A 15,530-nucleotide genomic window follows, 5' to 3' on the forward strand; every position below is an offset into this window, starting at 1 on the left:
AGACTCTGAATTCAAGCTCTGTCTGGGTGGTGGGTGGATGGATAGACTAGGGTCAATACAGGGCCTGTAGGAAGTGACTTCATTAGTGAAAAGATGTCAGCGTGTTTTCCTTTTTTCCTTTCCTGTTGTGTTCTGATAGGAGCTTCCTCTCCAGTGGGGGTGGAAGTAGGTGTCACTCTCCAATCCACCCACAACACAAAGGGAAATGTCCATCACAGGGGACATGAGTAGACCTTAGATTCCCCTGAGTGGTGATTAATTAACATTTTGTCTCCATACCAATGATGACACCAGGATGACTATTTCAATGTTTTTATCTCCAACGTTTCACATCCATTCACAAAAACACTTTCAGGACATTGTGGCTTGAGCTACAAGCATTAGTAAACCTGAGTGTCTAGTTCACCCCAAAAAGAATATTCTGCCATTAATTCAACCTCAAAAGGAGATATTTAACCAAAATTATGAGCAACGGGGGGAAAAAGAGCAGACAAGAGCAGCATGAACATTCTTCAAAACCTTTTCTGTATTCCATGTAAGTAAGAACATGCAGGTGAGTTCTATTCCTTTAAACAGACACTTTAGAGATGGTTGTAAGGGCAAAAAAGGCCCCCACAACAAACAATCTCTGTTATTCACTTCTAAACTGCAGCCTTTCTCAATGGGCCTTCATGATCTAAGCTGCCGATGTTTGTGGTCTGGCTTTTTTTCTTCCTGTAAATTGTGTCACAGACATTGAGGTGGCTGTGCCAGAGTGACATAACAGCTCTGAGCCTCTCTTCCTCTCTTTGCTGATAGATTAGTTGGAGCAAGTGTCCTGCTGGCAATGCCCCCCAAGCCACAGGAAACCACATCGGTTGCAGTGTCTAATGAGGATGTGAGCTGCAGTGATGGCATATTAACACACAGGTCCCAGATGGACAGCAAGAATAAAAAGACAACATGGCGAAGATTCAATACAAATTGTTTCAGGTGAAACAATGGTCTCAGTGTCTGGCCATTTAAAGAGTGTGGGAGAGGTGAGCAGTATCTGCACTCTGAGGTTTGAAATGTTTGTCATTGTTTTTCTGTCAAATGCCACTTTATTTTGGTGTATTGTCTGCGGGATTAAAAGTTCCACATGTTCAAAGCTACTTTTTTTGTGCAAGCTAAAAAAAATGTGTTTTTTGTTTTTGTTAGTTTGTTACAGCACACTTTCAGCATCACCAAAACATCTTAAATATGTTGTATGTCACTCTGGTACTGTATTCAACTCATTTCTGAGATTAAATTTAACAGTTAAATATAATAGAAAATGCTGTCATTATTTACTCATTACGTTTTTATTTAACTTTTATTTTGCTTGCTGTGGGACCAGATGTGTGTAGAGTAGCCAAAAACTGTACTCAAGTAAAAGTACAATTACTTTTAAAACATACATAATTACTTGAGTAAGAGTAAGTAAGTATCAAATTAAAAGTCCTCAAGTAGTGAGTAACTCGTTACATTCACAAATCACACAATGGACGTTACCTCCCCTATATTCCATTACATAATACACATTGAACATGTCTTTTTTATTATTATTAATAATAATAATGGAAATTCTGTCATTATTCACCATCATGTTGTTTCAAACCCATATGACTTTCTTTCTTCCATGCAACACAATAAATTTATATAAGACTGTTTAGTTTTAGTGAATGTGTTTTTTTTTATATATATATATATATTTTGAAAGTGAATGGTGACCGAGAATGTCAGTCTCTAACATCTTTTGTGTTCCACAGAATACAGAAGGCCACATGGGTTTGGAACAACATGAGGGTTCGGAAATTATGTCAGAATATTAAATTATGGCTGAGCTATCACTTTAAAGGGATAGTTCACTCAAAAATGAAAATTCTCTCATCATTTAGTGACCCTCATGTCATCCCAGATGTGTATGACTTTCTTCTGCTGAACACAAATGAAGATTTTTAGTAGAAAATATCAGCTCTGTAGGTCCATACAATGCAAGCATAAAAGTAATCCAAAAAAATCCATATCTTCAGAGGCGATATTATAGGTGTGGGTGAAAAACAAATCAAAATTTAAGTTAGAGAATTTTATGCTGCCTTTATGTGTTTTTTGGAGCTTCAAAGTTTTGGTCACCATTCACTTACATTGAAAGACTTTGAATGCAGCAGCATGAGTCATTTTAAACTTTTAGAGTGCATTTTACTGGAATTACTGGCTGTACTTGTACAGAATCGGCTTTTGTCTTTTTGTTATGAATTGGTTAGGTTTAGATGTAGGAGATGGGGTTAGCTACTGAAATATATCCATATTAGAGCTGTCAATCGATAAAAATGTGAATCAAATAATTATATGAAATGTGGATTAATAAATCAAATTAATCACATTTACTGTATAAATATTTGCTAAGCTTGAAACTTGAAGCTTCAATTGCTTGGATAATTTCTTTGATTTCAGTCCGGGAACATGTTTATCCTTTATCAAATTAATTGCTCTAAATTAACATGTTAAATCAACAGAGCTAATCTATATAATACTGTAATGTAACTAGAATTTATGTACCTGTCTGTTACATGTTTTAAATCGATTAGGTTTAGGAATGGGGTTCGTTAGGGGATCTAAAATACTGGTTTGATCGGCCAACTAAAATAATGTATTTCGAAGTATAATAAAACATTTTGTGATTAAACATGCAATAATATCTGAAGATTGCCCAGCATGTGACTGAATCCTCCAAACTGAGGAGACGCTGTTCTGTCCGTGATGTTTTCTAGGTAGAGTATGAGACGTTATATTTCAGTTACGTCATCAGGAACAATATAAACGAACAAAAAATGCACAAAACTACACATACAAAAACTGAATTTAATGATCTGAAAAGGCACCCATAATAAGGCATAAACACTCCACGCTCAGTCATCAGTAATAGCAGTAATCAGATCTTTAGAGAAAAGTAACTCTTCAGGAGAGCCTTTTGAAGAGTTAGGCTTCATTGATCCAATCAAATGCCTTTTAAGACAGGCTAATTGGTCAGTTATGCTACACAGCATTTAGATTAAGAGGGAAGTTATGCAGGGAAATAAGTAATATATTACGCAATGTTCACACTGCAAATCATTCTGACTTGTTTTTCAAATCTGATAAGACATTTCGGAAAGTTTTAGGACACTTTGCAATATTATTTAGATTACTTGGAATAAATCATCAAATGATCAATAAGTTAGGGCAGTGTGGGCATTTTCTGCCCTGTCTAAGGTGGTTTTCAAACTGGGCACATTTTCTGCGGTCCAAATCAGAGCACAAATGTTTCCGGCGCCCCCCAGAGCTTTGGTCTGGTTTCAGACTTCGCGTACGAATCTGTCAAACTCTAGTGCTTTTCTGTCATCAATTGACAAAGCGTGCACATGATGGAAAACATGCATGGGTTACTATATTAGTGTGTTTTTAAATACATTTTGTGTCATGATGTGCACAAGAGTTCCATTGCAACCGAGCTCAGACCACCTCATACAGGAAGTCTCGGGTTTGGTACCGCAATCCGCTCCGCAAAACAGCTTTCACATTACCAACTTTTCATGTGAACCGTGCTCTTTCCATGCTGTTTTGAGCTAAACTACCACATTCACTCACAAAGTCTTTATTTTCGTGCAAGCATGCGCTAAGTCTAGGCGCAATTGGGTTTGGTGAAATTGCGCTTAAAGCTCTAATGGGCTGGGTCAAGTGCAAATTCATTTGCGGTTTGGAACCACAATCTGCTCCGCAAAACAGCTTTCACATTAGCAACTTTTCATGCGAACCGTGCTCTTTCCATGCTGTTTTGAACTGAATTGCCAGTGTGAAAGCCCCCAAAATTGATAACTATAGTAGAGGTGGTATCACCTTGCCAAGTGACTTTCTTATGCAGCAGTTTGTCACAATCTGGCACTATGGAGCTTCAAGAGAACCGAAAAACTTCAAAAAGCTGCAAAGTATTTAACTGTTAACTCATGAGGAGCATAAGGCAGCAAAAGGGAAGGAGTAGGGTTGTAATGTGCCACATTTTGTACTGCCCTCACAATTGGCATCACTATGGCGAATGGTGAATGATGTCAAACATGCATCCTGAACCAAGAGAAAAATACTTTTCAATGTCACTTTATAACTTACTATTTAAATCCGATTAAAAAGAAACATTGTGGCTAGAAATGTGACTTAGTGGTTAGAGTGTACCCAATGCATTGAGCCATTGACACTCATATAGTGTTTGCCATCTCTGCTATTCTTTTATAGAGACTACACTCAAAAGGCATTTCAAGCTGCTTAAATATTTTAGAGCTGAGTATAGCATGTAAAAATTATATTCATTGTGGGAATACAAGGTACAGGATTCACAATTTAAAATTTGCTGATATTTCCAGGTTTTCAATGACTGTGGAAACCCTGAAAAATGTAATTGTATTTTTTATATATATTAAAACTACATTAAAACTAACTAAATTAAAGTTATTAAAAAATAACACAGGTTGCCAGACAAAATCGAAGGGCCCTATTTTAAGGGTGCTAATGCTAAGCACAGTGCTATGCCATAAATCATTCACAAAGTCTTTATTTTCATGCAAGCATGTGCTAAGTCTAGGTGCAATTGGGTTTGGTAAAATTGTGCTTAAAGCGCTAATGGGCTGGGTCAAGTGCAAATTAATTCTGAGATTCTTTTCCAGCACTGTCGATGTCCTTGTTATATAGTCAATTCCCTGTCAAGCACCAACGATTTAAACAAAGACAGCATGTTCAAAAAAAGTTGGTAGTGTAAATGGACTGTACGCAGTGAATAAGAAGAACAGAAATATGGACTTTTTTGTGTTAACTGCTTCTTTGTTAAATGCCAATTTGACACGCTCCTTTTATACACATGGAAAATCTGATTATCGACAGAATTTCGAGAATTGAAAATGTAAGTATTATTCATAATTTTAATCTACTGACACACAAATGGCTAGTATTAACAGTGATTGTATTGTAACGCACTTCACTTCTACCAGTCAATTTTTATTTTGAAAAATGTAATTTGTTTATTTAAAAATCAAATATATAATCAAAATAACGATGTCGTCAAAAAAATCATACCAAATGCAAACATTTTACTCTCTCCAACCTTGTCCAACAGCCTCTTTTGCAGTGACATTGGATAAAAAAAATTGGATAAGATGTAGTACGCGGTAGTAGCAGTGTGCACTCCCAAAAATAGATAGAGCACAACATATTTGAAGGAATAGAAATGAGGTGTCAGTCCTCTCATTCAACAGATAAAGCCTCTTTTCTCTCTTTCAATTGCTTTTCAGTTTAATTTTCTTTCTCTTGGCACCAAAAATATTTAATTAGCTTTGACTGAAGCACGACTGACCTCTCGTGTGGCCAGGCAAAAAGCCCTGACAGCACAATGAATGTGTGAAGTAAAACAGGAATCAGTGCAGCACCTCCGCTGGTGTGTCAAGAGCCTGCAAGTCAGGAGATCCCAATGGGGCTAAAAAAAGTGTGTGCGCATGGGTGTGTGGGAGAGAGCGAGAGACACAACTAGCACGAGGTCCTGTGGCTGTCAGCAGCTGTAACCTCACACGGCCAAAACAGGAAGCCATGCCACTCACTTAGTGATTGACACACTGACGGAAGTTCATAAAGGTTTCAGAAGGGCTCTAGTCCATGTTCAGGGGTTTGTGACTAGCCACCTGGTACAGTGTAATAAGGGTGAGAGGGCTCTCGTTACATATCTGAGCATACTTGCATGTCCGCCAGTGCTCCTCTGGGTTGAGGGTATTGGTGTCGGCTGAGGTCAGAAAATGTAATGATAAACTAATAAATTATTTCACAATAAAACAATGTACAACTACATGAAAAGGAAAGAAATGAAAGTTTAAGATCAGATGCTTTCATGGGTGTTCCTTCAACTTCATACAATTGTTCCAGGGGTTGATTTTTAATAAAACAAACAGATTTATTTTTGTTATACGAAGTTCACATTAAAATTTCATTAGAAACTTTTTACCTTCCCTTCAATTTTTGTTTTGAATACTTTTCTTAATGCCTTATATGCATTGTTTTAACTGCTTCAGCATTTTCAAAGATGCAGACTTTCAATATTAAACTAAAGAAATACAACATAATGATAACAGTTACTACATATTTAAAACACTGAAAATCTAAGCAAATTGTGAAATAAACTATTTTAATGTTTATTGTGTGGAAATGATTTCTAGCAATTTTTAAAAATGACAAATGTGCCAAAGTTTTAGCATTATTTTCACCACACAACAAACAATTGTGCTCGTAATATATTTTTTGTTTTTCAAATGTTAGTGTACTTGTTAACCAAGTTGATAAAAGTGTCAGTGAAGAGCATGCTTGAGATGAAATATGAGACAAGTGATGTTTACAGAAAAATCATGGTAAAAATCACTTTTTGAACATAATATTTTTATTTGTCGTTATTTCTAATCAAGCTGTAATTTTGCCAAATTATGCACACACACACACAAAAGTAAAAATATTACTTTATTGTGTGTATTAGGGATACATAAAATGTTAGCTAGGAAATTAATCTTAGCCAGAGATAGGAGTCTGCCTTTTCTTTTTTTGTCAAAAACTTAAAAAAAATATATTTTTATAATACATTTCCATTAGTGTCATTTCTACCACAGAATTCTATTAAACACAATACAGAATTTGAGATCTGCTGGAAATGACAATGTGCTGAACATTTTCATGACTCTTAGACAGGGCTGGACTGGTAATTTGGTCCATACCGGTCATTTTTCCATTTTGCCTGTGGGTCGGCCGCAAAACGGACCTAATGGGCTGCGATAAGATAAAATGAGCCACCGTGTTATGCAGAACGGACCACAAAACGGCACCGCGATATATAGAAAAGGACAGCGAACCACCCCCGCTCAACTTTTGGGCCAGTTGCTATGTAAAATCCCAGGCCGATTTCTCTTCCCATTCCAGCCCTGCTCTCAGAAATAATTTACAAAAATTACATAAATCTTCTTTGATCCATGTACGGGGCAGTGTGGGGCAGTGGTGGCTCAGTGGTTGAGGCTCAGGGTTACTGACCAGAAGGTCGGGGGTTCAAGCCCCAGCACCACCAAGATGCCACTGTTGGGCCCTTGAGCAAGGCACTTAACTCCAGGTTGCTCCGGGGGGATTGTCCCTGTAATAACTGCACTGTAAGTCGCTTTGGATAAAAGTGTCTGCCAAATGCATAAATGTAAATGTAAAAGTACATACACTGTTAGAAGACAATGTGTTAAAAAAAAATTGTGTGTATGAGAAAAAATTTTAACATGACTACAGTGTCTACAGTGCAAAAATTTCTCAAAAAGTTGAAGAAACACCCATTAAGACATCTGTTTCAGAGCCATTATTACAAGGAACCAATTCCACTGGTATTATTTACATTTTCTAATAAAAATGAGAGTTGTGCTTGCCAGTGCAAATATGTAAGTTTGTGGGCCTTCTTAACCCATTTTATCATTTTCAAAGCAAAAATAGTAAGTTCAATCACTTAAGAAAGGCAATAGCACAACCCTTCTCAAGCTGCATGATCTGAGGTCCAAAAGTGTGGGATGAGTTACATGACAACCTTTAGGGAATTGTTCAAATCAGTATTAATAATATTGATAAACTACCTTTATAAAGTATAACCCTAAGGAAACACCACAGAAGAGGTTTTTAGAGTCAAATGGAAACAACATGTAGAGACTTCAACTCAGGACACTTTCCGAATGAGAGAGAACACCACACGCTGGCTGAAACAGACCATCTGACTCACAGCTGAGAGTGATCATGGCACCATGGGATGTATCACAGTCGACACAATGCAGGTTCATACAGTCCTGCCAATTATCAATAGGCTCCGCCCTTTCAACCGCTTTAAAAAAAAAAGGGAACCGCTGTGACCTTGACCGTGACGAGGTGCCATGTGCTCTGTGTACACTCCAATTGATTCACACCTTTGGAAATTTCCATGTTTAGCCTAAAGTGTGAAATAAATTGTGCTTACTTAGGTTTTATATGTCTGTTTCCCCTGAGAGAGAAAAACGCAATGCTCACAATATCTCTCAGAGCAGACATGGACCACCCAAAAAACAACAAAATGATATATAATGATATAAAAGAGATATTACGTTGAGATTGTGATAAGAGTACACATGTCAGCTACAGAGGTACAGAGTTCTTTTTTTGGTGGCCACCATAGGGCTACTGTCTTGGATGATCACCCTTCCTCCTCAAAATGTAACTTGCTTTGAAGTGAAAGAAATTACATTTCTTGTTAGCACTGTATTAAATTCCTCTTCCTCCCCTTGAACGTTATACTTTTTGAGGACTGAAAGATCAAAGTTTGAAAAAGTTTGGCTTAAAGTGTTAGAATGTTTGTGACTTTAAATCTAACAGACATTAATGACTGTCGTTTTCACCCATATAGCCTTTTCCAGAAAATTAGCTGCAACTTTCAGTTTAGAGGTCATGTGTGAACATGACCCGTCCGAAAATACCAGTACATTTTGCACCGGCTATTTCCCTGAATGAGAAGTTGTAACATTACCTGAACAGTCCAGCTTTGGTGCAATGTGTGAATAGAGATGCAATATTAATGGTTGGAGCATGTATGAGGTCAGGACACGCTGACCTAAGACGGAGATGATTCAGTTACTCTGGAGACCGCAAATGTCTTAAAATTTGACAGATACTGAAATGATTCCATGTAGTTGTAGAATATAAAAAATATTTGATATTTTACAGCCGATTATAGAGGAAAGTGTAGTATTTGGTATAAGTTATTTGGTGAGCAGCCATGGAAATTGACCGCTCATAGCTAAAACATTGGACCATTAAGAAATAGAGATAGCGAACAAGCAGTCAAAGTGGAGAAAACTTTTAATGCCACTCACCTCCAATTTGTGTCACAATCTATGTAATTTTTTTACCCAAGACCATACACAAATGCGTTCAGCCCATTTCTTTTAAGACTCAAAACAGAGAAGAAACATCAACAGCAGTGCTCCCGTACATCCGTGTTTGTTTACAACTTGCGTCTCCTAAAATGGGTGCGCTTGTTTCCATGAAAGTTTGTGATCGGGTCAACTTGACAGCCAGAGTTATCCTGTCAATTAGTGTGAGACGCTTAGCATTTTACGAGTATGTTCATATTTTAGAAGTGGTGTCGTGTAATCTAGCCTAAAAGCGCTTATCTTTATCAGAGCGGAAAAATAAGTTCTCTTACGAGAGGTTCTCTCGTATTGCGTAAGCTAGCTTACGCTACGGGAAAGATTAATCTTTTCTGAGATATTGAAGCCAAAAAATTATCCTTAATTTTGTATCCATTGTCAACGCAGTGCAGCAACTGCATACCTTGAGCGGGCTAGCTAGCGAGCTCATTGGTTGCTCTGCGGCAACTGCTGCAGCCTATAGACGAACTTGAGTGAACTTGCGTCCAATGACAGGCGCCCGGGCCGTCACTGTATCAAAACCCGCCAGAATGGGCGTGGCTAGAGTGCATATAAGCGTAAGTTCAGTAGGCTGGAACCCTGATTTTCATCTATTCAGCGAAGCTCTTCGCATCTCTGAACTGCAGAAGCCGCGTCGCCGTTCGAGGGGCATCTAGCAAGCATGGACAACGCTCGAAGAAGCCGGCCGTCTTCGCCACCTTCAGCCATCCTGCGAGCTACGCCATCCGGCGGCGTATCCTTTTTAGAGCAAGCAAGTTCCTCAGCGAACTTCACAAAAAGAGCAACGAGCGTCTTTTTAAAGATGCCTCGCACCACCTGCGCCTCATGCCGCGCCCCTCTCAGCGCCGGAGACCACCACCTCATCTGCGCTCTCTGCCTGGGACTGGAACATGCAGAGCTCGCCCTCGCTGACGGCGGGTGCGACCTCTGCGAGGAGCTTCCGATGTCGACCCTGCGGGCTCGACTCGAAGCACTCAAAACCGAAGCCGCCAGCGCGAGCCTTTCGTTCGCCCAGCGAAAGAAGCGCCGCTCCCAAAGGCTGCCGGAACCGGTGTTAGAAGCGACTACCTCGCCGGAGCCTCTCCCTCGAGCCTCGCTTTCACCCTCCCCGCCCCCCCGGGACGCGCAGTTGCCACCGAGCGGCCGCACTATTGCCATCTCGGATGACGAGGCGGAGGATAAGGGCTGCTGTTCCATCATGGCTTCGGAGAGCGAGGAGTGGTCAGGCTCCCAAGCCTCCTCCTCGGCCCAGGAATCCAGCAGGACCCGCGCCGGAGTCGAGGAAGAACTAACGCGCCTCCTCACACAGGCCATCGACCGCCTCGGGCTCGAGTGGCTCGGGCCGCTCCCTTCCTGCCGGAACTCCACGCCGAGCTCTCTAAATCGTGGAACGCGCCTCTCTCGGCCAGGAACCGATCCCATGTCTCCACCTCTCTTGCTTCGGTGGACGGCGCCACCGAGAAGGGCTACTCTTCCATCCCCCCGGTCGAGGATTCGGTAGCAGCACACCTTTGCCCGCCCTCCGCGAGATGGCGGTCTAAGCCAGTGCTCCCATCTAAGGCCTGCAGAACTACTTCCGCCTGTGTTGGCCGCACCTATGCCGCCGCCAGCCAAGCCGCATCTGCTCTGCATTCCATGGCCGTTTTACAGATCCTCCAAGCGGACCTTCTTCGAGAGTGGGATGAGAAAGGCAGGCACCCAGAGGCTGTTTCAGATCTAAGGAGCGTGACGGATCTCGCCCTTCGCGCCACCAAAGCTGCAGCTCAAGCCCTAGGGAAGTGCATGGCCGCGCTGACTGTGACCGAGAGACACCTATGGCTAATGCTAGCCGACATGGGAGAAGCTGAACGCTCCACGTTCCTAAACGCGCCGCTCTCTCCGTCCGGTCTCTTCGGTTCCGCGGTGAGTGGCATTGTTGACCGTTTCTCGGAAGTCCAGAAAGCCACCCAAGCCATGAATCTCTTCCTGCCTCGTCGCGCTAGCTCCTCTGCAGGCCGCCCACGTGACCAGCCTCCTGCACGAGCCTCTTCACAGCGCCCAGCTCAGCAAAGCCAGACTTCTCAGCGTCGACAGGGCGGCTGCCCTAGAACGCACTCAGGCAGCCGCCGCAGACCGCCGTCCCCCCCGCGGGCCTCGGCCTAAGATTGCGCTGAAACTTGAGCAACCGAAGTCCTCCTAGCTTTGTTAAAGAAACGACGGCTCAGTCCCGCCGCGGCCGGACCACCATCAAAGCTTCGCCCCCTGTCAGTCGCCTTCTCTCAGGCTACTGCAGTGGTGGATTCAGCAGCCAACAAGCCGGTGATACTGCCCGCTTGCCTGCACTCAAATGCCGTTTTCACGGCGACCCAAAGAAATCTTGTGAAAAGCAAACATGCCTTATGTGTAGAAAATGTGCCCACAATCCAGTGTTCACCCCTACACACAAGCATTACACTTCCCGTGTCCCTATCAGAGCCCACTCACATAAAGCAGGCACAGCCAGCTCGAGTGTTAGCGTCAATAAACGCGCCCACGAATCCGTGCGCACGCCCCTTCTCTGCCCGCTCTGTCACACGGCCAGCAAACACCTCTCTGTATGTAAGTCCCATGCCCGTGACTATGCTCACGCATCACTTCACAGATGTGACTCTTTCCCCATTCACCTCAATCGGGAAGTCACTCACAGAACAGACTGTCCCTGCTGTCTGCGAGCAGTCATGCATAAGCACAGTAAGCGCGCTCACACATTCTGTTCAGCTCGCTGTGTGCGGCAATCAGGGCGACTTGGCCATTCACCATCTAGCGTTACGCTTCAAAGCGTGGAAAGCTATCCCAGGGTAATCCAAATGGGTGTTAAGCACAATAAAACAGGGCTATTTGCTACAGTTCGATCGCCGCCCTCCCCGCCTCAGAGCGTGGCTCGAAACTACTGTGAACACGGAAGCAGCCTGCATGCTTCGTTCAGAAATAGCAAACCTTCTGTGCAAAAGGGCCATAGAGAGAGTGCCACCTTCTCTGAGCGAGTCGGGGTTTTACAGCGTTATTTTCTTGTCCCCAAGAAAGACGGCGGCCTCAGACCAATATTAGATCTCAGGGTTTTGAACAAGGTGCTCGCAAAAAGACCGTTCAAAATGCTTACAATCAGGAAACTCCTCGCGCATGTGCGCCAGGGGACTGGTTTATTTCTCTCGATCTGAAAGATGCCTACTTTCAGATTCAGATAAATCCCGTCACAGGCCATTCTTGAGATTCGCCTTTGGCGGCCAGGTTTATCAATACACCGTCCTTCCGTTCGGCCTGTCTTTAGCACCCGTACTTTCACGAAGTGCATGGATGCGGCGCTCGCACCCCTGCGGAGTCAGGGCTTGCGAATTCTGAACTATTTGGACGATTGGCTGATTTTGCCACAGTCACATACGGAGCTTCTGTCTCACAGGACAGTTCTCCTCAGTCATCTGAACAGTTTGGGTCTTGCAGTCAATTGGACCAAGAGCTCACTACAGCCCAGTCAGGCAATTTCCTTCCTTGGAATAGAACTAGACTCCATGGCGATGACGGCTCACTTATCTACACAGAGCGCGCGCCGTGTTCAGCGACTAGCCGCGTCCTTTCAGATGAACAGCCTCACGCCTCTGAAAAAATTTCAGAGAATGCTAGGTTACATGGCCTCAGCCGCAGCAGTACTTCAGCTGGGTTTACTGTGCATGCGCCCGCTTCAGCATTGGCTAAACACCCGCGTCAGAAGAGAACTCTCACTGCCCAGTATTTTTCTCGAAAAGCGAGGACGCGCTGGCCCAGGACTGGCCCAACCACCCGCTTTACGCCTTCCCTCCCGTCTCGCTATTGCCACAGGTAATGCAGAGGATCAGGAAGCAGCGTCACTCGGTGCTCCTCATAGCCCGCGCTGGGAGAATCAGACATGGTTCCCGGAGCTTACGCAGCTGTCACAGACAGCCCGTGGCCCATTCCAGTGAGAGCAGATCTCCTCTCTCAAGCTCGCGGCACGATCTGGCATCCCCACCCAGAGCGCTGGGCGCTGCACGCGTGGGTGATCAACGACTACCCGTCGTTTTGCCAGAAGGAGTAATAAACACTATCATACACGCTAGAGCCCCTTCCACGAGAAGACTCTATGCGTCCAAATGGTCTTCAAATGGTTTTCAAAATGGTGCACCGACAGAGACCTGGACCCACGGACACGTGGGGTGTCGTCGCTGCTCGTGTTTTTACAAGAGCTGCTGGATAAGGGCAGATCCCCATCCATGCTCAAAGTGTACGTGGCGGCCGTCGCGGCGTTCGCTGAACCCCTGCACGGCCAGTCACTGGGAAAAAACGAGCTGGTCATCCGCTTCCTCAAGGGAGCTAGAAGGATGAACCCCCGCGCCCCCCATCGGTTCCTATCTGGGATCTTTCTATAGTTCTCGAAACTATGAAAGCCCCCCCCTTTCGAACCGCTTCAATCCGTGGATTTGAAATACCTTTCACTCAAAACCGTTTTCCTAACTGCTCTGTCCTCAGTTAAACGTGTGGGAGACCTTCACACGCTGTCTGTCAGCGCTGCGTGTCTTGAGTTTGGACCAAGTGACTCCAAGGTCATTTTAAAGCCTAGACACGGCTATGTCCCCAAGGTGATCGGTACTCCTTTCAGAGCACAAATCATTTCCCTATCGGCGCTGCCAGCATCCGATAGCGAACGCGACGCCAATCTCCTTTGCCCAGTCAGAGCACTGAGATTGTATACTGCGCGCTCCGCCTCTTTCAGATGCTCTGAGCAGCTTTTCGTTTCATTCGGAGGGCGCACCAAAGGTTTCGCCGCCTCGAAACAGACACTGTCTAGATGGATAGTGGGCGCTATTGCTGCCGCGTGCGCGTCAAAAGACCTACCATGCCCGTTAGGCATTGGGCTCACTCACTAGAGCATGGCCTCCTCGTGGGCATTGTCAGCGGGATTTCCATTCACGACATATGTGTGGCAGCGGGCTGGGCTTCCCCCTCCACCTCTGTCAGATTTTACAATCTGGAAGTGCCCGCCCTGCAGGCAAAACTACTAGCGGTTTAATACGCTACAGCTCCCCTGGTGAGCTGCACTGACGGGACACATTCCACACAGACCGGCACCGCCGCTCTGTCTGTCCCTTCCCACTATGTGCTTATGTATTACACACACTGGCCCGCACTCTTGCCGGCCAAATATTATTCCCCCACTCACAAGGGCTCCCCCGGGGGTGGAGAATACACTGCTCATGCAGTGGATGCTTGCCGCGCACGGCGTTGACAATGGGTTCCCGTAGCGTAAGCTAGCTTACGCAATACGAGAGAACCTCTCGTAAGAGAACGAATCGGTTACTTAACATAACCTTGGTTCTCTCTAGAAGAGGAAACGAGTATTGCGTAGCCGGCTGTGCTCGCGCCACGAGCGATTTTCGCTTCATTCAATGAAAACCAGGGTTCCAGCCTACTGAACTTACGCTTATATGCACTCTAGCCACGCCCATTCTGGCGGGCTTTGATACAGTGACGGCCGGCGCTGTCATTGGACGCAAGTTCACTCAAGTTCGTCTATAGGCTGCAGCAGTTGCCGCAGAGCAACCAATGAGCTCGCTAGCTAGCCCGCTCAAGGTATGCAGTTGCTGCACTGCGTTGACAATGGATACAAAATTAAGGATAATTTTTTGGCTTCAATATCTCAGAAAAGATGAATCTTTCCCGTAGCGTAAGCTAACTTACGCAATACTCGTTCCCTCTTCTAGAGAGAACCGAGGTTACGTTAAGTAACCGATTCGTTTTCCACTGATAAAATAACTATCTACTTCTTACAGTTTAAAGGCATTTTGGTAGCAAAATGGAAAAAAGATGAAAACCGTTGCTTGTGTGAATAGCAGACATGGTACATTTACCAGTAAAGGCATTTCAACAATTTTACTGCAATTTACCAGGATGCATGTGTGAAAAGGGCAATTGTAATATTTGTGTGCTGAATTATGATTGGCCTTTTCATAATATTATAACCATCTACAGTTAAGACGCTTGCATTGCAAAGGCGTCAGAGAAATCCCTGATTGTAAGGCACTTTAAAGCAAAATAGATATCAGTGTATATTTTTAAGCTCAGAATAAGGGTTCCAGATGTCAAATAACATTCAAACCAAAATGGTTTGAATATAGACGTGAGCAGAACTGTTCTGAAGTCTTACCTGTTCAGATAGGTGGACACATGTGTCAGGACATCGGGAGTCTTCATTAAGGCTGTCATGCACACAGAGGAGCGACAGATGCCCTGTGAAGTCACATGACATAGTCACGCAATTAATTAGTGACCAGCTCTAAACTATTGAAGACAAATCTATAGGTCAGTGATGTGAGACTACTTTTTGTGTCTGGATCTTCAAAAATGTCAAATATATATTCCAGGTGATTCCTCAAGAAGTTGGTTGAGAAAATGTCAAGAGTACATGTCTGCAAAATCTAGGCAAAGGGTGACTACTTTGAAGATGCTAAATTATAACATAGTTTAGATTTTTTTTTTTTTTGTCACAATATAATTCCCATATTTCCATTTATGTTATTCCATAGT

At 43.6% G+C, this 15,530-nt stretch overlaps 1 protein-coding gene across 9 annotated transcripts in view; it reads right to left on the bottom strand.

Moving 5' to 3' along the window:
* The window catches only part of LOC127641069 (adhesion G-protein coupled receptor D2), a 306,626-nt gene that overhangs the window by 215,876 nt on the left and 75,220 nt on the right, over window positions 1–15,530 (bottom strand). For 8 of the 9 annotated variants that reach the window (XM_052123831.1, XM_052123833.1, XM_052123830.1 and 5 more), the window contains exon 24: window positions 15,151–15,233. In XM_052123831.1, the coding sequence (XP_051979791.1) occupies window positions 15,151–15,233 (83 nt within the window). Of the gene's footprint in view, window positions 1–9,046; window positions 9,134–15,150; window positions 15,234–15,530 lie in introns of those variants that run through there. The other variant, XM_052123829.1, reaches the window with a different exon arrangement.

The sequence above is a fragment of the Xyrauchen texanus genome, chromosome 50, assembly GCF_025860055.1.
Source record: "Xyrauchen texanus isolate HMW12.3.18 chromosome 50, RBS_HiC_50CHRs, whole genome shotgun sequence".
Taxonomy (NCBI): Eukaryota; Metazoa; Chordata; class Actinopteri; order Cypriniformes; family Catostomidae; genus Xyrauchen; species Xyrauchen texanus.